General features: G+C 45.3%; 1 protein-coding gene across 1 annotated transcript in view; it reads right to left on the bottom strand.

Annotated features, from left to right (window-relative positions):
* LOC126455847 (uncharacterized transporter slc-17.2-like) overlaps positions 1-12876 on the bottom strand; it is a 584529-nt gene extending 571653 nt beyond the window's left edge. Inside the window, exon 1 of the mRNA XM_050091608.1 lies at positions 12650-12876. Within this exon, the coding sequence (XP_049947565.1) occupies positions 12650-12876 (227 nt within the window). The remainder of the gene's footprint in view (positions 1-12649) is intronic.
* Positions 12877-20982: the final 8106 nt, after the last annotated feature.

Below are 20982 nucleotides of genomic sequence, written 5' to 3'. Positions count from 1 at the left end.
AGCTGCATCAAACCAGTCTTTGGACTGAAGAACACAACAACAAGATGGTAGCTTACAAGCTTCATAGGTTTGGGGACCACTGATCCATACGTTCCCAGCAAGATAGTTAATTATACTTTTAACCTACAAAAATTATTTTTCGACAAAAACATCATTGGTTCAATAAACTTTTAACTATGCAGCTAAATAAGTCTAATTTTTATAATGTGTGTGTCGGCGTGCCGTTGTATCATTCAGAAACTTCAGCAAAAGTTTTAAAATTCGCGTTTCTTTGAGAATTGTTTGACATGGTATCTTAAGAATTTCTGTCGTCTTAGGACTGACGAGCTAATTGCATTTGGTTGGCTCACATCCTGTACTTTGTCCATGACTCACAGGAAACCAACACCAAAACTGGGGACAGGACGTTCGCATCCGGAATTTCGTGAGACATATCTCGTTGTTTTCGGCCTTACCGCATTGGTAACACCGGTCCTCGTCAGATAACCGAAGATACGCGCTGTTGGGCGGGGCTAGCGTTTGGATGGGTGACCATCCGGTCTACCGAGCGCTGTTGGCAAACGGGGTACACTCAGCACTTGTCAGGCAAATTGAGGAGCTACTTGACTGAGAAGTAACGGCTCTAGTCTCGGAAACTGAGAGCTGTGTGCTGACCACGTGCCCCTCCATATCCGCATTCAGTGACGCCTGTGGGCTGAGAATGACACGGCTGCCGCTCGGTACCGTTGGGCCTTCATGGCCTGTTCGTGAAGAGATTTTTTATATCTCGTTGTTTTGGTATTCATTTTACTGAAGATGCAGGAAGACAAGACAGGAAGTGTACCGAGTACAGTAACACCGAAATTCATTAGTTGTTCTGTGGTTAGAGGCTGGAATGTGAACAAACTTCGAGGCAATGCTTTAGAAACAAGCTGTAGTTAAAACAGAAGACTAGTGCAAGAATTAGAATTATTAATCACATTAGCCTTCCTCGGAATGAAACTTATCGTTATCTCAAGATAACTTGGGTGTTCGTCTTGTCGTAAATGTGAGCACAGAGGTACCTAAAACGACACAATATACAGCACACATATCTTTCCTAATCGGGGTAGTTTAATTCTGTCGACATACAGAGAAAATTATATGCTGCCAAATTAAAGTATTTCTGTTTGAGGAATATTCAGTTCACATCCGTCACAAGCGACTTTGGTAAAGTTCATGCAGATACAACAGTCTGACTTTTTTTTTTAATTTTTAGCATTCGTAAGTTCGCAGTGTGTTGGGATCGCCACGACAATACCCTCCATGATATGCAAAGAACATAAATAGTTCTCACAGCATCTGCCTACCAACACAGCGCCGGCAGTGCACTCAGTTCAAACTCTGACAATGCAAACGCGGCCCATCTGTTGATACTTTTCTTTCTTGCACCCGATGAAAGGTGATAAGTGTTTCTCCAACTGAAACTGTGTCACACCCCAAACAGGAGAGTGTTCTTCTTGGATTACCGCCTGTACTTCAACTCCACAAAACTTCCTTACCGAGGTAGAACGTTCGAGAGTGCTAGACTCTCCGCATTGTCTCTTTCTAGGGCACAGCAGTGTTTTCACAAGTGTGCTTACTGTATCAGTCATAGCAATTTTGCTCACTGCCACACCACTAATTCAATGAATTGCAATATGGTGTATAAAGCTAAAACTTCTTCAATCTGGTACTAAAATATATTTGGTTTGCATAAACATTTCTTCCGAGTATCGCGAGTGAAGATATTGCACTTCCCTGTGCGTAATTAATTCCAAACTAAACAAGATAAATAAAACAAGAAACAAATCACTTAGTCTACGCCTATCATGGTGACTCCCGTAACTAACACACGTCCCACGGACGCTCAGCGCGTGATTAGCCGAGCAGTCAGGGGTGCTGCAGTCATGGACTGTGCGGCTGGTCCCGGCGGAGGTTCGAGTCCTCCCTCCGGCATGGATTTATGAGTTTGCCCATAGGATAATTTAGGTTAAGTAGTGTGTAAGCTTAGGGACTGCTGACCTTAGAAGTTAAGTCCCATAAGATTTCACACACAGTTGAACATTTTTGTACGGAAGCTCATGTGAATAACACAACACTTCCCCCACTTACCTTCGCCGATGGCGCGGTACATGTTTCGAGGAGCCATTCGCCTGGATGCTGGCGTATCCCGACATGACCATCGACCTGCTGTATGGAGAAACGTGATTCATCCGACCAGCCCACACGATTCTATTCTTACGTGGTCCAGTGTTGATGATCCCGTGTCCACTGCAGTCGTAATAGAAGATGTTACGTCAACATAGGACCACGCAATCCTCGTCCGCAGCGGAGCCCCAAGTTCAACAAAGTGCGCTGAGCGACATGTGCCGGAACACTTGTGCCTGTGCCAACATTGTACTTTGTCGTCATACCTGGCACAGATTGTCGTCTATCCCGCGTTGCAGAGCCGGTAAATCTTCGCCGTCCACATTCAGTGACGAGCGTGGACGTCCATCACCTTCTTGCTTACTCCTTATTTCAACAGTCTTCCAACCACTTTAAATAAACGCCTACGACTAGAGCACGTGAAGAGTTTCGAGATGATCATTCCCAGGCGCCTGGCCATAACAGTCCGCACTTTCTCAAAGTCATCTAAGCTGGTGGATTTCACCCTTTGCTGCCCCGCATCGTCGCTGGTATGGGTGCCCATTCTACTCCAATCAGTCAGATTCCAGGCCGAAGCCGTGTTTGGAGATGGCCCTGGACGGCGGTGGTATACCAACATGACTGTCGCACGCCATGCGATCAGGCATCCTGCAGTGATGGTTGGGGGGGGGGGGGGGGGGGGAGGAACATTTCTTTCCACAGCGTAACCCATTTGGTTGTCATCTGTGGCAGCCTTACAGCACAGCGGTAGGTCGACGATATTCTACGTCACGTTTTATTACCCTTCATGGTTACCCATCCCCACATCCTGGGCTTACATTTCAGCAAGATAATGCCCACTCGCATACGGCTAGTATTTGCTTGACTCTGTGCCTGCCAAACCCCACCCTGGCCAGCACGGTCGCTGGATCACTCCCTGACAGAGAACTTTTAGAGCATTATGGGCAGGGCCCTCCAACCATCTCGGGATTTTGACGATCTAAACCACCACTTGGACAGAATATGGCACAATATCTTTCAGGAGGAGATCCGACAACCCCATCAATCAGTGCGAATCCGAATAACTGCCTCGATAAGGGCCAGAGCCAGACGAGGACCAATGCTCTTTCTGTTGAATAAATCATCCATTTCTTCTAAAATTATAATGCTTTTTCTGTTGAATAAATCATCCATTTCTTCTAAAATTATAATCATTTGTTAGTAAGCACATGTCAATCACATCTACCTACTTCTGTGCCATTCGCGTCATTCTCTCTCTCTCTCTCTCTCTGAGCCTATAAGGTATGCCCAAATGAAAAGGAGACTACAGTTGCATGCGAGGAAATTTTATTAACAATATTACAAATTCAGTTCAGTTATAAATACACAGGAGAGCCAAAGAAACTGGTACAACTGCCTGATACGTGCACCGCGAGCACGCTTAAGTGTCTCAATCGACACGACGTTGCATGGACTCGACTAATGTCTGAAGTAGTGCTAGGAAGAATAGACACCAAGAATGCTGCGGGGCTATCCATAAATTCGTAAGAGTACGAATAGGTGGAGATCTCTCCTGAACAGAACTATGCAAGGCATCCCAGATATGCTCAATAATATTCATGTCTGAGGAGCCCGCTGGCAGCGGAAGTGTTTAAACTCGGAAGAATGTTCCTAGAGCCGCTCTGTAGCAACTCTGGACGTGTGGGATGAGGCGTTGTGCTGCTGGAATTGCCCAGAGCCGTCGGAATGCACAATGGACATGAATGGATGCAGGTCATCAGACAGGGTGCTTACGTACCTGTCACTTGTCTGAGTCGTAACTAGACGTATCAGGTATCCCGTATCACTCGAACTGCACACACCCCACACCATTACAGAGCCTCCAGCAGCTTGAACATTCCCCTGCTGACATGCATGATCCATAGATTCATGACGTTGTCTCCATAAACGCACTCGTCCATCCGCTCGATACAATTTGAAAGGCGGCTCGTCCGACTAGGCAACATGTTTACAGTCATCAACAGTCCAATGTCGGTGTTGACGGGCCCAGGCGAGGCGTAAAGATTTGTGACGTGCAGTTATGAAGGGTACACGAATGGGGCTTCGGCTTCGAAAGCTCATATCGATGATGTTTCGTTGAATGGTTCTCACGCTGACACTTGTTGACGGTCCGGCATTGAAACCTGCAGAAATTTGCGGAAGGGTTACACTTCTGTCACATTGAACGATTCTCTTCAGTTGTCGTTGGTCCCGTTCTTGCAGGATCTTTTCCGGCAACAACGATGTCGGAAGTCTGTTGTTTTACCGGATTCTTGATATTCATGGTACACTCGTGAAACTGTTGTACGGGAAAATCCCCACTTCATCGCTACCTCGAAGATGCTGTGTCCCATCAAGCATGCGCCGACCATAACACCACGTTCAAACTCACTTAAATCTTGATAACCTGACATTGTAGCAGCAGTAACCGATCTAACAACTGCGCCAGACACTTATGTAGGCGTTGCCGACCGCAGCGCCGTATTCTGCCTATTTACATATCTCTGTATTTGATTACGCATGCCTATACCAGTTTCTTTGGCGCTTCAGTGTAATTTTCCATTGACATTGATACACGGGTCCCAGCTTGTGGGAAGGGAGTCGATGGCTTCAGTGTAGAAACTACTGGGTTGCTAACGGATCCAGTTTTCCGTGGCATCCTGCACTTCCTTATCACTATTATCCCTGTGACCTTTCAGAGATTGTTTTAAGGGTCCGATTGTTTTAAGGGTCCGAAGATATGCGAGTCAATTGGCGAGATACTGAGGGTGTAAAAAGGATGTTCCAGGACCTACCATCGAAAGTTTTGACGGAGAAAGAGCGTCTTATTGGCCACATGTACCCTAGCGTTTTCTGGAGAAGCATTATTTCATTCTAGAACTTCTTCTTCGAAAAATAAATCAAGAATCACTTTCCCGGTCTTGGTTGCAGAGTGGGCTTTTGTTGGACGAGGGGAGCCGGGATGCTGGCAGTACATGCTCATCTGTATGGTGCCTGGGTCGAAGTGATGACACCAGGTTTCATCTGAGCAATGAAGTCCGTTCCTTGCTCCATATATTTCAACAGAAGGGTTAGGCAAACACCCATTCTCGCCATGTTCTAATTCTCTAAAAGTTACTTTGGCACCCACTACACGCAAACTTTACCATAACGAAGATTCGTGATGCACTGTTCCTTCACTTATCAACAGTCCAATAGCAATGTCACGTGTGGCGATCTGACAATTCGTCCGTGTGGGACCCTCCACAGCCAAAATCATGGCACGATCAGAATAGTGTGAACAGTGCGACATACTACTCTCCGTACACCTCTTTCAACCTGTGATAAATGTGAAACACGCCCCCCTTCTGCGCGACGAATTTGGATAAACCCTGTTTCTGCCTATTGTGAGCAACCCATCGTGTGACGAACTGCGGAAACAACTCTCTAAAAATTAGAAAATAGTTATGAACCTGCTAATCCCACTTGTGCAATAGGGAATACCATCGCCCCATCTCTCGGCAAACACATTCACCCACTGTTTTTACATGGAACCCCGCTACAGCGAAGGTCTTCTTCTCAATTACAAAGTTTCTGTTAGAAGGGCGTACAGTCTAGAATCGGTATGCCGATCAGGCAAATTCACCATGAGCTTTGAGGCAATCATCCCATCAACTCACCAGTTTGAAGACACCCATTTGGTAAAATATGGTGCCCTGCTGTGCGATGAAGTCCATAACTGCCTTCTGCACATTTCTGTTCTACAGGAGTCGTTGACGTTCAAACCTCTACTTAAGGGAACGAAGGCATGATATTCGCGTGGGGACAGATCAGAACTATAGGGCAGGTGCTCGGATGTCTCCCACTTGAGTCTCCGAGTTGAGGCTGGCCTCCCAGGCTGACCGGCGTCTTGTGTCGAATCGTGACCGGAACGGCATTTGATGCACCATTCCAGAACGGTGGTTTGCAATAGACATGCTGCCCATACCCTACTTCACTCTCTGGTGGATGTTTGCAGACGTTTACTCTTCAGCAGATAAGAAAAGAATAGCAGCTTGTTGGTTCCGTTTGGACGCATTTGGTAATAACGTCGTCGAAGTTCACATTTTCGCATTTGCCGCACGCACGTCGGAAAGCGACGAATGCCACACTAATCCCTTATCTTCATATCGGTGCTTATATACCCGCATCTGAGTCGCGCCTCTTTGCATAAACGCTGCAGCTACCCCCTCAAAAGGAAGCTTGTTGATCACCCCTTATTTAAAGATAGGTAACGAAACAGAAGTAAAAGGAAACGCAACAGATCAAGCAGACATGAAATACCGAACGGAAATGCTAAGACCGATAACATCTACAGCTAGACATGCAGCCCGCTGAGTTACTGAGCACGTATTGGCGGTGAGTACTTGACACCAATATTGCAAACTTCCTGGCCCATTCCATTAGCGATATGAGCGAGGAAAACCGACTGTCTGCCTCTCCAGGTGGACTACTCTCTCTTATCTTATTCTCACGGTTCTTTGCACGAGATAAACGATTCTGCCAACAGGAATGTCGCGCACAGTTCCTTGAATGCCGGTTGTATGAGTTTACCCAACAGATTCCCATTTAAGTTTCTCTGGAACTTTCATGTGGGCTGCACAGGTGTGCTACGCTCTTAAAAGCGCTTCTCTCTTATTTCCATTTCTGTTGTCATGTCAATCTTAAGTTCCATTTCAGCTGTCATGTCTACCTCATAGAGACTTTAATGCTGAAGCAATACTTAACAAGTTATCGCACTAGCCTATTTTTTTGCAATGTCATTTACAGACGGACTGCACTTTTTCGAGACGCCTTCTCACAAATAAATGTAAACCAGTCATCCTCCTTTCTATTCTCTTCACGTATTCGTCGCATTTCTCAACGTTATCCCTAAAATCCCTGACGTTTCGTCCAAGGCTACGTCGGACGAAACGTCAGGGATTGAAGAGTCCCATGGACCACGGCCATACATCCCGGAAAAATTCTCATCAGCTGAAACATCCTGTCGTGAAAGCCTTCATTGTATGAGTATCCCTAAATATCTAACGGGTGTGACGTACTTCAGGTGTTGACCACTAATTTTGCAACCGAATGCTATCTGGTTTACTATTAATTACTGCCATTATCATGCATTTAACTACATTTCACCTCCTCAGTCGTTGTGTGACAGATACGCTACATTCTAATGTCATGATATTCTAGCTCAGGGAATAACCTAAACTCGATGTTTCCGATTGAGAAGTGTACTTTACAGCGCGTTTTTTCCGTGTGTCACTAGTTTTCGTATCTGCATGCTCCCAGTGTGTGGTAACGTGTACTTGAAGAATGCTGTTTTCGCAATCTCAGAATGTCTTCTAGAAATAAAGGTAATTTCCGTTTATTTTTAGTAATTTTGGACTAGAATGTGATTAGAATACGCTATGATATGCTAATACACCTTACATTATCAGGTAAGTGATTCTTTGTTTCGTCATAAAAAATACAGTGATACCTTATTTTCGATGCAGCACTGGGTCTATATTTGGTAACAACCTGTTTTTTCACATTGCTGTGATATTGTTTTCGTAAGTATCAAGTGTTTAATTTGGAATTTTCTGAGTATTGCATGTATTTAAATTATTTTCTAAAACAAATAGCATTCACTTTGAACACGTCTTAAAATTCTGATGAATGACACCAATTTTTAAAAATTTATAGCTTTAGTCTTACTTTGTCCCAGAACACTGCACTGACCAGTAGTATAAATTTCTGAGTCATAAAATCTAAGCTCATGATGTAGTGTATCACGTATCTCTCCTTGTATGAGTTTTGTTGTTTTAAATTTTTTGTGAAAGTAAAATTTTATCGAAGGAAGGACCCATTGCCGATACGCCAAGAAAATTTGTAATCATAAAATTGATAAGAAGGTCTTACCTTTGTTAGACTTTTATTACGGCATAAAATGATTTTTACACGTAGGTGTTTAATTTCACTCGCATGCAGCGAGAAACCGTGTTATCGTTAATCATTAGTCCAAAGATTTTCTTTGAATAATAATGGTAATCAAAATTAGACTTAGATTAGAAACGTTGGCTGCAGGTTCGACTTACAAATATTGAAATGGGAAAACGATAGCGTGCTTATGGCGCACGATCGTTGTGTCACCGAACTGACTATTTCCAACTAATTTACAGGCCAAAAATTATACAAAACAAACTTCATTTGTACAGGAACGCAGGGTTTCGTACTATACTAACAGAATAAAGAGGAAGTAATTAAATTACTATTTAACACAGGATTAAACTTACAGTCTGAGTGATACATCATTATATCACCGATGATCGAAGAAGAAGAATGAAGGAATATCAGCTCCATTAGTTTAACAAAAAAAGGACGGAAAATCTCCTTCGCAGATAATTCATGTACAAAGACTAAGATGATTTTCTAAGACGTAATCTTATCTATAATATCGAAATGTCCCGTTCAGTCAGGGTGGCTGCTTGAAATGACATGTGTTGTTATAAGATCTGAGGTGGTGAAACAGAGTTGTGATTTTTACACAAAGTGAACATTTTATCCAAGTTCTTCTTCATTTCCTTATGATCCTAAAAAAAAAGAGGTTCAAATGGCTCTCAGCACTATGGGACTTAAGTTCTGAGGTCATCAGTCCCCAAGAACTTAGAACTACTTAAAACTAACTAACCTAAGAACGTCACACACATCCATGCCCGAGGCAGGATTCGAACCTGCGACCGTAGCGGTCGCGCGGTTACAGACTGTAGCGCCTAGAACCGCTAGGCAATTTCGGCCGGCTATGATCCTGAAACGTGATACTTTCACATAGACGAAAACATCGCCAGCTAACAACCGTATAATGCTGCAGGTCTAGCTGATAAATCGTTTACGTGTATTGAGAAAATCAGCTGGGCTATTACGCTTGCTCAGGTTACACTCGACGTCACTTTCTTTTCTTTTATGCCGCCTATGTTGAACTGTTTTTTAAGGGAACTGCAATCGTTTTGACAATGTTGTTGTGGTCTTCAGTCCAGAGACCCATTTGATGCAGCTCTCCATGCTAATCCATCCTGTGCAAGCTTCTTCATCTCCCAGTACCTACTGCAACCTACATCCTTCTGAATCTGTTTAGTGTATTCATCTCTTGGTCTCCCTCTACGATTTTCATCCTCCACGCTGCCCTCGAATATCAAACTGGTGATCCCTTAATGCCTCAGAATACGCCCTACCAACCGATCCCTTCTTCTACTCAGGTTGTACCACAAATTTCTCTTCTCTCCAATTCTGTTCAATACCTCCTCATTAGTTATGTGATCTACCCATCTAATCTTCAGCATTCTTCTGTAGTTTTGACAATAAACGTTCAAATAAAACAATTTATCTGTGTGAGTCACTTTTTACCTTCTCCCACGACGCGTTTAGAGAGTTTATACTAACATAAACACGCTAAATATTTCTTATGTGTGTTTGTATTAGTTGTTTGTGCTTCTGAGTGAAAAATCAAGTGAAAAATGTTAATTTATGACGAACTGAAGGGTCCTGTACACTGGAACAGATTCAAAATGAAATCAAAACATAAAACTAGTTCCATACACATGTACCTACTGAAGATAACAGTACAAACTCTCTAAACTCGTCGTGGGAGAAAATAAAAAATGACTCACCCCGATAAATTGTTTTATTCTTTCGTCTCTGACGAGAGAGTAGACTTTTGTGTAACTCGAGGCATATCCGCGAGCCGTGCCGCCTACGTACACGTGACAAACAATGGAAATGAGAAAAATGTCACTCACTAGGAGTACTTCAAGGAAAGTCGTTACAAAGAGCCGGAAGTTGCTACAGCTAAGCTGTTAAGAGGTCATAGAACGCGTTCCCGTAATAAAAGTCACACAAACAGCACGGAACAGGAAAAGGAAGCGATCACGCATACCGTTACAGCGCGAGCTCGTATAACCACCAACTACTGTCGCGTCACGCAAATACTGCTGCCGGACACCCATCCACGGAGTCTGCGGTTTTTCCCACACACACCGCCTACGCGCTTTCGAACTCAGGTCACGCGTACTTTACGCGCCACTGCTAGTCCGTGTCGTCCCGTGCCGGATCCACGTACTCCTCAACATGTTTCATTCTGCGGTGAGCGATCACGTGTGTCAATGTCTGGCAAGCACGCTACCACCCTGCCGCCCACGAAGTGACCATCTGCAGAGCCCAGCTACACGTGGTAAACTTGCAGAGCGTGCGACATTGGATTCAGATCCCCATGCTGAGCTGTGATTAGGATACTAATAGCGTCATAAACGGTATCCATCGCAAGTAGTTATGATATTCAGGAATTCTTGGCAAATGGATGTACGACTGAACGAACGTCATATACACTACTGGCCATTAAAATTGCTACACCAAGGAGAAATGCAGATGATAAACGGGTATTCATTGGACAAATATATTATACTAGAACTGACATGTGATTACATTTTCACGCAATTTGGGTGCATAGATCCCGAGAAATCAATACCCAGAACAACCACCTCTGGCCGTAATAACGGCCTGCATACGCCTGAGCATTGAGTCATACAGAGATTGGATGGCGTGTAGAGGTACAGCTGCCCATGAAGCTTCAACACGATACCACAGGTCATAAAGAGTAGTGACTGGTGTATTGTGACGAGCCAGTTGCTCGGCCACCATTGACCAGACGTTTTCAATTGGTGAGAGATCCGGAGAATGTGCTGGCAAGCGCAGCAGTCGAACATTTTCTGTATCCAGAAAGGCCCGTACAAGACCTGCAACATGCGGTCATGCATTATCCTGCTGAAATGTAGGGTTTCGCAGGGACCGAATGAAGGGTAGAGCCGCGCGACTGCTACGGTCGCAGGTTCGAATCCTGCCTCGGGCATGGATGTGTGTGATGTCCTTAGATTAGTTAGGTTTAAGTAGTTCTAAGTTCTAGGGGACTGATGACCACAGATGTTAAGTCCCATAGTGCTCAGAACCCTTTGAATCCTTTTTGAAGGGTAGAGCCACGGGTCGTAACACATCTGAAACGTAACGTCCACTGTTCAAAATGCCGCCAATGCGAACAAGAGGTGACCGAGACGTGTTACCAATGGCACCCCATACCATCACGCCGGGTGATACGCCAGTATGGCGATGACGAATACACGCTTTCAATGTGCGTTCACCGCGATGTCGCCAAACACGGATGCGACCATCATGATGCTGTAAACAGAACCTGGATTTATCCGAAAAAATGACGTTTTGCCATTCGTGCACCCAGGTTCGTCGTTGAGTGCACCATCGCAGGCGCTCCTGTCTGTGATGCAGCGTCAAGGGTAACCGCAGCCATGGTCTCCGAGTTGATAGTCCATGCTGCTGCAAACGTCGTCGAACTGTTCGTGCAGATGGTTGTTGTCTTGCAAACGTTGCCATCTGTTGACTCAGGGATCGAGAAGTGGCTGCACGATCCGTTACAGCCGTGCGGATAAGATGCCTGTCATCTCGACTGCTAGTGATACGAGGCCGTTGGGATCCAGCAAGGCGTTCCGTATTACCCTCCTGAACCCACCGATTCCATATTCTGCTAACAGTCTTTGGATCTCGACCAACGCGTGCAGCAGTGTCGCGATACGATAAACGGCAGTCGCGATAGGCTAGAACCAGACCTTAATCAAAGTCGGAAACGTCATGGTACGCATTTCTCCTCCTTACACGAGGCATCACAACAACGTTTCACCAGGCAATGCCGGTCAGCTGCTGTTTGTGTATGAGAAATCGGTTGGAATCTTTCCTCATGTCAGTACGTTGTAGGTGTCGCCACCGGCGCCAACCTTGTGTGAATGCTCTGATAAGCTAATCAATTGCATATCACAGCATATTCTTCCTTTCGGTTAAATTTCTCGTCTGTAGCACGTCATCTTCGTGGTGTAGCAATTTTAATGGCCAGTAGTGAGGTAATGCTATTCAGGAATTCTTGGCAAATGGATGTACGACTGTCTTGCGCAAGCCTCCCTCTTTGATACCATTACCTTAAATGAGTGCTTCAATTTTTATTTAATCACGGGGCTTTTCATTTGAACTTAAAAATCCGTTTCGATTCTAGACTTTTGCTATCGTGATTGGGCTTGGTGAGCGCCTATCATGTACAGGTTGTAAGGTATAATTGCGGTAGCACCTACAGGCTGGAAGAGTCCGCGCAGGTTGTGGTGGCCGATGCTGTGACCAATTTTTGTCCAAAGCCGCTAGAGCATCTTCTTCAGGGTCACCCTCATCCCCTGGATAGTCGGAGTATTTGCAGGATGCCCCTGCATTGCCTCTATGTCTTCTCTTTGACGAATTGTAGTTGTTCTTCTTTTTTGGTTTTTGTCAGCTCGTTGCCCTTTTTAGGAATTGTTGACTTCTGTGTTGACCGCGTGTGCGGACAACGGTGCTGGCCCATGACGGGCCGACTGCATATCTCCCGGTGCGGACGGCGCAGGGAGCGCCTCACTGCGGCTGCTGCTTGGCGGCCGCATGTGTGGCCGTCATCATTGCCTCTGCAACACGTTGCAGCGTGTCGGCAAGGTGTGCGACCTTGTCGATCGCCACAGACAGTGCAGAGACGGCTTCATGAGCTGCCGTTGCAGCGTCTTGCCTTGGCGCAGCAGGCTGACGGTCGGTGGCAGTCGTGTTGCCACTCTTGCCTCCGCCCGTTGTTGTGGCGTCTTGTTTGCGCATTTTCCCCTCGGGTGGGGAAAATGCGCTCGGCTTCATGTGTGCCCTCTCGAGCACGTTTACTGGCGCGGATGCGCCTTCTTCTGTTCCCCACAGTGGTGGGGGCGTTGTTAGCGCCTGCGGCTGTCTTCTGCGTCCTCGCTGTTGTACCGTGTGACTCACGTGCAATTCCCTGCACGATTTGAAGCAGGTTAAGCAGGTCAACTGCTGTTCCTGCGTGTTGTATTCTCTAGATGGATGTGGTCCTCACTTTATGGTAGGTCTTCTCGAATTCACAACTGTGGGTCGTCCTCACTGGGTGCTGGAGTTATTCCAGCAACCGGTCCGGCCATCTGGTCGCTGGGCGCCAGTGGAGTTGGTTTCCCAGTCCACTGACCAGCGGGTTCCTGGACGTCCTCGCCGACTCGTAGAAGTTCCGTGCGAGCGCGCGGAAGCGGTGCTTCTGCATCGGAACTCCCGCGATGTCGTGAAGCATACGGGTGTCGTAGTCCCGTGGCAGGTGGAGCGCCAGCCGAAGGGCTTTGTTCTGCACCCGTTGCAGCGTCTGGACGTGTGTGTCGGCAGCATTTCCCCACACCACGGCCGCGTACTCTAGCACTGGCCTGATTAGTGCTAGGTAGAGCGTGAGGCCGCAGTGGGGGGGGGGGGGGGGGGGACAGTGTCGTCGTGGGGTTGAGGAGGGGGCAGAGCGAGCGCATCCGTGCAAGCGTCCGGCCCCTCAGCTCCCTGATGTGTGGACCCCAGGTCAGGCGTCGGTCCATAGTGACGCCGAGGTACTTTCCAGTGCGCGACCACGGGATGGGGCCTCCCATGATCCGCACTTGCGGCAGCGCGTCGGGTATATGGCGGCGAGTAAACACCACCGCCTGGCTCTTCCCGGCGTTGAACTTGAGCCGCCATTTGGTGGCCCAGGCTAAAATAGAAATGAAGTCCCATGCTTCTTTACAGAGCGTAGGGGAACGATGCGGGAGACCCGCACCGGCTTACTAGGCAAGGTCCTAATGGAGGTTTGCCGTTGCCTTCCTCCGACCGTAATGGGAATGAAACATCACAAGGGGCGAATTTTGAGTAAAACCTACACATTTCTCTTGTTACTATGTTAGAATTTTCTACTCGAGGCAGGTAAAATTCATGACGCCGCCGCGAATCGAACCCGGGACCCCGAGCTCGGGAAGCGAGAACGCTACCGCGAGACCACGAGGGGCGGACTCCTCGCTGTTGTCTGCCGCCTCGCCGGTTTTGCGCCTCGGCGCGGACGGCCGAGGGAGCGGCTGGCAGACTTCTGTGCTGGCTACCCGCGCTGGCGAGCAACCGCGGCTTTGAAAACTTCGCAGCCACGATAACTCGCCACATGCGGGCCGCCGCAGTTTGCACACTTCGGTGTGTGTTTCGTCCAAAGCGCTGGGCGGGTGCATTCGATTGTCCTGAAGAGGTGGCTGTCATGTTTGCCACCTTCGCCTGGTCGGCGATGACAGATTCGAGACGCACGCCCTTCAGTCTTTCTCAAACTTTTTTACAGGAACTGTTCAACAAAATTTCAGCTTTGCTATACTTGTAGCTTTATATGTCAAGCTAATTGCGATGTGCGCATATTTCGTTAATGGTCATAATCAGTGTGATATCTATGTGGAAGTAAGACCCTGCACGGAATTCGATAAAGTTTTCAGTAAAAAATAGGGCTCCCTATGATTTTGCGTTTGGTGCAAATTACATAATAGGGTGCTGCATATGAAATTTAGATAACATATTGAATTTTTCTTTAAGACTTGGGTGGAGGTCCTTATCCGTCACCAACCTCGAGAAACCTGAACTGACGCAGCACACTCATTTGCGGTCGCGTCGCGCCAGCGATAAACCCAGAGTGAAATATGTCCAACATTCCTCACATTTCATAAACGATTTGAGATACCAAAATGAGATTTTGGCAAATGATAGCACACGAAGAGGAGAGTATTCCACTAACTACAGATCTTTTCTATGAAAGAATGTAATTTTTAAGGGTGATCGATAGCTGGTGAAATGAGAAATGCTATGGGTTTTGGAACGGCATAAGTAAAGACGTTACACAATTATTTCGTATTAGGAACGTGCTTTTTTGTAACGTACTTACCTTACTATTCCCCAGTTCCTTACCTTACAAACTTAGTAAACCACAGTTTCAGAATTATCTGGAACTTGCGTCTGCCCAGCATATTAATAAGGTGAGATCGCATAAACACCCTTGTGTTTTGGCAAAAGTAGAAAATTCTAACGTAGTAACAAGAGAAATGTGTAGGTTTTACTCAAAATTCGCCCCTTGTGATGTTTCTCTGAAACTTACTAATGGTTAAAAAATCAGGCGTAAATAAATCGCTACGTTTTCGGTGGAATACTCATTGGATACTAAATAAAGCAGACGTGACACAACTTTTTGAATAGCCACCTCGCAAGTGTGAGTATGTAGGGACCCCACTTAATATTTACATGAAATGTCAGTGTAGGCTTCAGCTTAGAATGGCACTTCCCCTCCAGTGCTCGGCATTTCCTCTACGCAACCTTCCCACAACACCCACCACCACCACCCTCCCGACTTGTGCCCTGCTGTCTGCACACGTACCAACCATGGTATTCTTCAGGGACTTTTCTCTTAGCTATGGTGGATGCTAGAACTGGTTTCCAGTATCTATGAATAATTTTAATTATGTTATACAACAAATTTTATTCTCAGCCAAATTCAGGTTAAAAATTCGGAATTTGTTGTCGGACATCGTGAAATATTCTCGCTTCAGCCCCTATAGTTTCATAAAGTTCCGGTAGGTGGCGGCGCCATACGTGGCCCTCAAAATGTCATCTGTAACAGAGGTGCGTTCCAAGTAGAGAGCTGTCATTGAATTTCTTTTGAAAGAAAACCAGAGCATCTTAGATACTCATATGCTCTTGCTGAATGTCCATGGAGACCTGACAGTGAACAATATCGCAGCGAGTTGCTGGTCGAGGTGCCTACAATCATCGCAACAAGCTCGCACAAACGTGTCCGATCTCCCACGTGCCGGCCGGCCAGTCACAATTGTGACTCCTGCAAAGGTGGAACATGCAGATTCTCTCATTCGACTGATGCAGGCGAATTTCCACTTCTCCATGACAACGCAAGGCCTCACACAAGTTTGCACATACGAGAGGAGCTCACACAACTTCATTGGACTGTCCTTCCTCATCCACCCTACAACCAGGGTCTCGCACCCCTCTAACTTCCATCTGTGTTGCCCAATAACGGATTCGTTGATTCATTGATTGACAGGGTTACAGGACTAAATGGTGAGGTCATCAGCTCCACCCAATGGAGGATGCACATTGTGGGACGCAGTGCGTGGATGATGGTGAGAGCAAGACTTTGGCTCGGGAGTCAGCCAGTAGAGTCTTACCATGCAAGCATACAGGTCCTCCCAGTAAGGTAGCATAAGGGGGTCACACTGAACAGAAACTGTGTTGAAAAATATGACTTTGCAGCCAAAAGAGTGGAGATAATATGGTGTACTGGAATACTAAATAAAACCAGCCTGCTTTCAGAAAAAATGTGTTGCATCTCTTACTGAATTCTCCTCGTATGTCTATGTGATTACTCTACAGATCACACTTAAGTATGTAACGTATTACTATCTTTACGACGTTTCTCATCGAGCCATATAAGTTATCTCGCATTTCTAGCCGCTTCTCTCACACAAATAATGATAAAGATTCAGAAATTCAGGGTCGTCACCAGCCCAAGCCCTTCCTAACCATTTAGGAAAAAAAACGGAGCTGGAATATTATTAGTTTAATTACTTTAATAATTTAATTACAAGTATGAAAATTTCTTTAAGTAGCCAGATAAGTAGCACTCCATGTCGTCATGAAGCAACTTGATTAATTCAGGATTGGTAATCGGAGTAAGTGGGTAAGATCAACACCACAGAATTTATCTTTCACGTAGATTATTTATTGTATCTAAGTATTTGGTTTCACATCCTAACGACACATAACTGGTGCCTGACTAGAAATATTTAAGTAAGAATTACGTGAGAATGTAAGAGGGTACAATTTAACTACAGCAAGAAGAATCACAGAAAACTGGGTTGGGAGACAATGGTACTATCATCTCCTTTGCATTCATACCATAAAAATATCTTAGTGAGATTCGCATTACGATTTACGCATGCACTATTCTGGACAGAGGTTTAACCAATGCACGAGGTTGTGCGATAATTATTCAGCATACTAACTGCGTCTGCTGCTTGCAGACGTCCGAATTAGAGAACCTGGTGCATTCCGAATCAAACTGTCGTGTTGATTTTTTAGAAAGCACACGAAAGAACAGATATTCTAGCAGAAATTATAGCTCATTAAACAAGCAAACTGCTAAAATAAAGCCTATTGCGGTGCCGTGGTGGACCACAAGGGTCATTTATTACCAAACACGTGGCACAAAATCGACACGCAAAGACAAAAGCAACTTCCACAAAATATAAGATTGAAGATCATTAAAACTCATACTCGATTAGACACAGTATTACACCCACGTACGGTTGAAGTGATCCTAACTAATTTTTCCTAATCAGATTTACCGTTTAAAATGAACAAAGTAACTTCCACACTTTTAATTCAAACACCCAAAAATCGCCTATTTAAAGAAATAAAATTATGGCACATTCGGAAAAATAACTCGCTTCACACGCTTCAGTTAAGCTGAAGTTCTTAAGTATTTCAACAGTTAAACATAACGAAGTCGTAACTCAACCTGCTTCCTATCACCTGAAACACCCCTCAAGAGCTATGATCCGTACTCACCAAGCGTTCACCGAAGAGTGCCGGTTTCTCTTTCGAGATTACCTAGCTCCCCGTGCAGCGGAAGCTGCCAGAGGGGTAGCCCTCCGTCACCAACATTACACACAAAAACAGCCTACCTTGCCTGATGGGCTTGTAAATCATTAGTGTCTCATAAAATAGGAATCAATTAATGATATCGAATCACACACACACATCAAATTTATACTAACACCACGCAGTAGAGAGAAAAGGAACTACAAGGTGGGGCAAATAAAAGTGACCCGAATGAGTGGATAGAATTGGACGATAGTGTATGCATATAACCACACCAACGCACTTCCAACAGGATGGAGCAAGTGCCCATACAGCTGGCCGAATATTGGAGCGCATTTGCACGGTCTTCACGCCTGACAGAGTTGGTAGCAGAGGTTAGTGTGGTCGCGTCCCTAGCTGGCCATTCATGTCACGTGATCTGCCAGCGTGCGATTACTTTGTGTGGGGAGCCCTCAAGTATAAGGTGTATTGCAAGAACCCTCATGGTCTTTAAGAACAGCAGCAGAACATTTCGAATGAAACTGCAGCAATTTCAGCAATCCAGCTTCGATCGTCCTCCAGCAACGTGCTGACCAGTGAACAAAAATGCCAAGAGATGAATGGTCGTTACTTTCAACATCTACTGTAGTCAGGTTACCACTGTACGTCTTTTCCCTTGCTGTGTTTCTTTGTACCATGTAACGACGTTCCCTGGGCCACTTTTCTTTGCCCATCCCTGTAGAAGAGCTACAACATGCCCCACAAACACATATAATCGGAAAAGGGTTTGCTCCATTGGCCTACTGCAAAATACGGAAAACTCAAGCCGTGGAACTGAATAACAATTACGATCCGAAATGTAGATCAGATCGGGAATGCCTTTAAGACACAGCTCACACGTGAAGGCAATGTTATTTCATTACAATGAAATGAATACCCTTAGCTGTTTACATGCGTTGATGTAAATCAACGGGGACAGTTGAAAATATGTGCCCCGATCGGGACCCGAACCCGGGATCTCCTGCTTACATGGCAGACGCTCTATCCACTTTTTTTTTTTTTTTTTAATCTCATTTTGTTCGTTTTCGTTCGTTGTATCTGCTCGGGGCGGACGTCGAAAGACACCCATTTCAGTTCCTTGTTGATACATTAACTCAGTTTTTTTTATTACAGAGGGCAGCCAGCCCTCTGACCAAACACGCTGAGTTACCGTGCCGGCGTCCATCTGAGCCACCGAGGACACAGCGGATAGATCGACTGCAGGGACTTATCTCTGGCACGCCTCCCGTGAGATCCACATTCGCAACTTATTGTCTCGCATTATATTCATAGTGCCCCCGTCCATCATACTCATTACTCGCGGATTTATGCCGATTCCCATGAGAGTTCGGGCACTGTTTGTGCATCCGCACAGAAGAAGATGGTCAAATGCCCGGTGAGCCTTGTATATATGGTCAAATGCCCGGTGAGCCTTAACTATATTTAAGGCTCACTGGCCATTTGACCGTCTTCTTCTGTGCGGATGCACAAACAGTGCCCGAGCTCAAATGACTCACCGGCCATTTGACCATCTTCTCGGTGGCTCAGATGGATGCCGGCACGGTAGCTCAGCGTGTTCATTCAGAGTGCTGCTCGCCCTCTGTGATAAAAAAAAAACCGAGTAAGGGAATCAACGATCAACTTGAACGGATGTCTTGTGACGTCCGTCCAGACCAAACGCAACGAACAATACCGAACAAAATGGAAAGAGAGAGAGAGAGAGAGAGAGAGAGAGAGAGAGAGATGGATAGAGCGTCTGCCATGTAAGCAGGAGATCCCGGGCTCGGGTCCCGATTGGGGCACACATTACGAACTGTCCTCGTTGACTTATATCAACGTTTGTATGCAGCTAAGGGTATTCATTTCATTGTAATTTCGTTCTAACGAGCTGCATACTATTTGCATGTATATAATGTTATTTAAGCCCTACAAGTATAGAACAAGAGTGGAAACCCGACCAGCTGAAGGCACGTTCGTTTTTCAAAAGCATGACCCTAGCCACACAAAATCAGACAAAGAGAAAGTATAAAAATTGCAAAAAGTCGGTTAAACCGTGGGAGGAACTACGCATATAAGTAAATTATCGTGGCATAATTGCAAGATGATACAGATACCGAGAACTGTAGGTTCTTCAAAACAATGACGAACACGTGGGATTGAGTAAAAAAAGGCACACGCACCCGCGGATGGGAAGTACGGAATACTAACGAAACAGACCCTTGCCACACCTTGTCAACTTAAGCACAATAGCGCTTCGACTAGAAGGGAACGAAGACTCTTTGTCATTGTATAATTTTACACCACAGCTGTCTAAACTGTGACAGCAGCAGACAGGAAGTTTACCCGCCACCAGACATTATGAAAACTCAATAAGTGTACGCATTCATTCACTCTGTCATTCTTAGATGGTAGGAATGGGTATGAAGGATAACGGTAAAATACAAATACATTGCAATTAATTGTAGGGAAGATATAGACACAGATGCGTAATAAATCAATACATGGATATAAAACAGACATAGAATAAGCATGAATTCAGCGAACGTCTGCATTGTGTTTGACTGGAGCATGCTCAGCTGCCGATTATATCTCATGGCACGTTTATTGAATGTAGCGGACGTATAAGTTGCTAAATGACACGTGAAATGACGTTAAATTTTATTTAAACTTGGTGAAGGGGCTAATATGGAGACCTTTCAATCTCCTAAATGATTTATAAGATTAAGAACAGCAGTGGGCCCACAACAGTTCTTTGGGGAACCCCAGATATAACTGCTATTTCACGAGGTGGCTCCCCATCAGTTACAACGAACTGTGTGTGACCCTTCTAACTGGGGATCACAAGCCTTTTGTAACTCTAGAAATACGGAATTGACTTGAGATCTCCTGTTGACAGAACTCATTACTTCGTGTGAATAAAGGGCTATTTGTGTTTCACAAAAACGATATTTTCTGAATCCGTGCTGGATATGTGTCAATACATTGTTTTCTTCAAGGTATCTCATAATGTCGAATGGTATTATTTTTTGGGGTAATTCTTCTGATTCAAAAAGGGTATTTTTGGCTCAAAAACTGGCTGTTTGAGCTATATGTGGTGCAAGTTCGAGAACCTCTTGTCGACCACTATTCAATAGTCTGGGAATTCTGACATTGATCTTACAGTATATATTTTCTTTAATGTCGTTTGTTGTTAGCAATATTAACTTATTCCCAAGAGTTAGCAGCTTTCACTCAGTTAATACTAGGCAGAAATCA

Source organism: Schistocerca serialis, chromosome 2 (assembly GCF_023864345.2).
Source record: "Schistocerca serialis cubense isolate TAMUIC-IGC-003099 chromosome 2, iqSchSeri2.2, whole genome shotgun sequence".
Classification (NCBI taxonomy): Eukaryota; Metazoa; Arthropoda; class Insecta; order Orthoptera; family Acrididae; genus Schistocerca; species Schistocerca serialis.
This window is presented reverse-complemented; position numbering and strand designations above follow the sequence as displayed.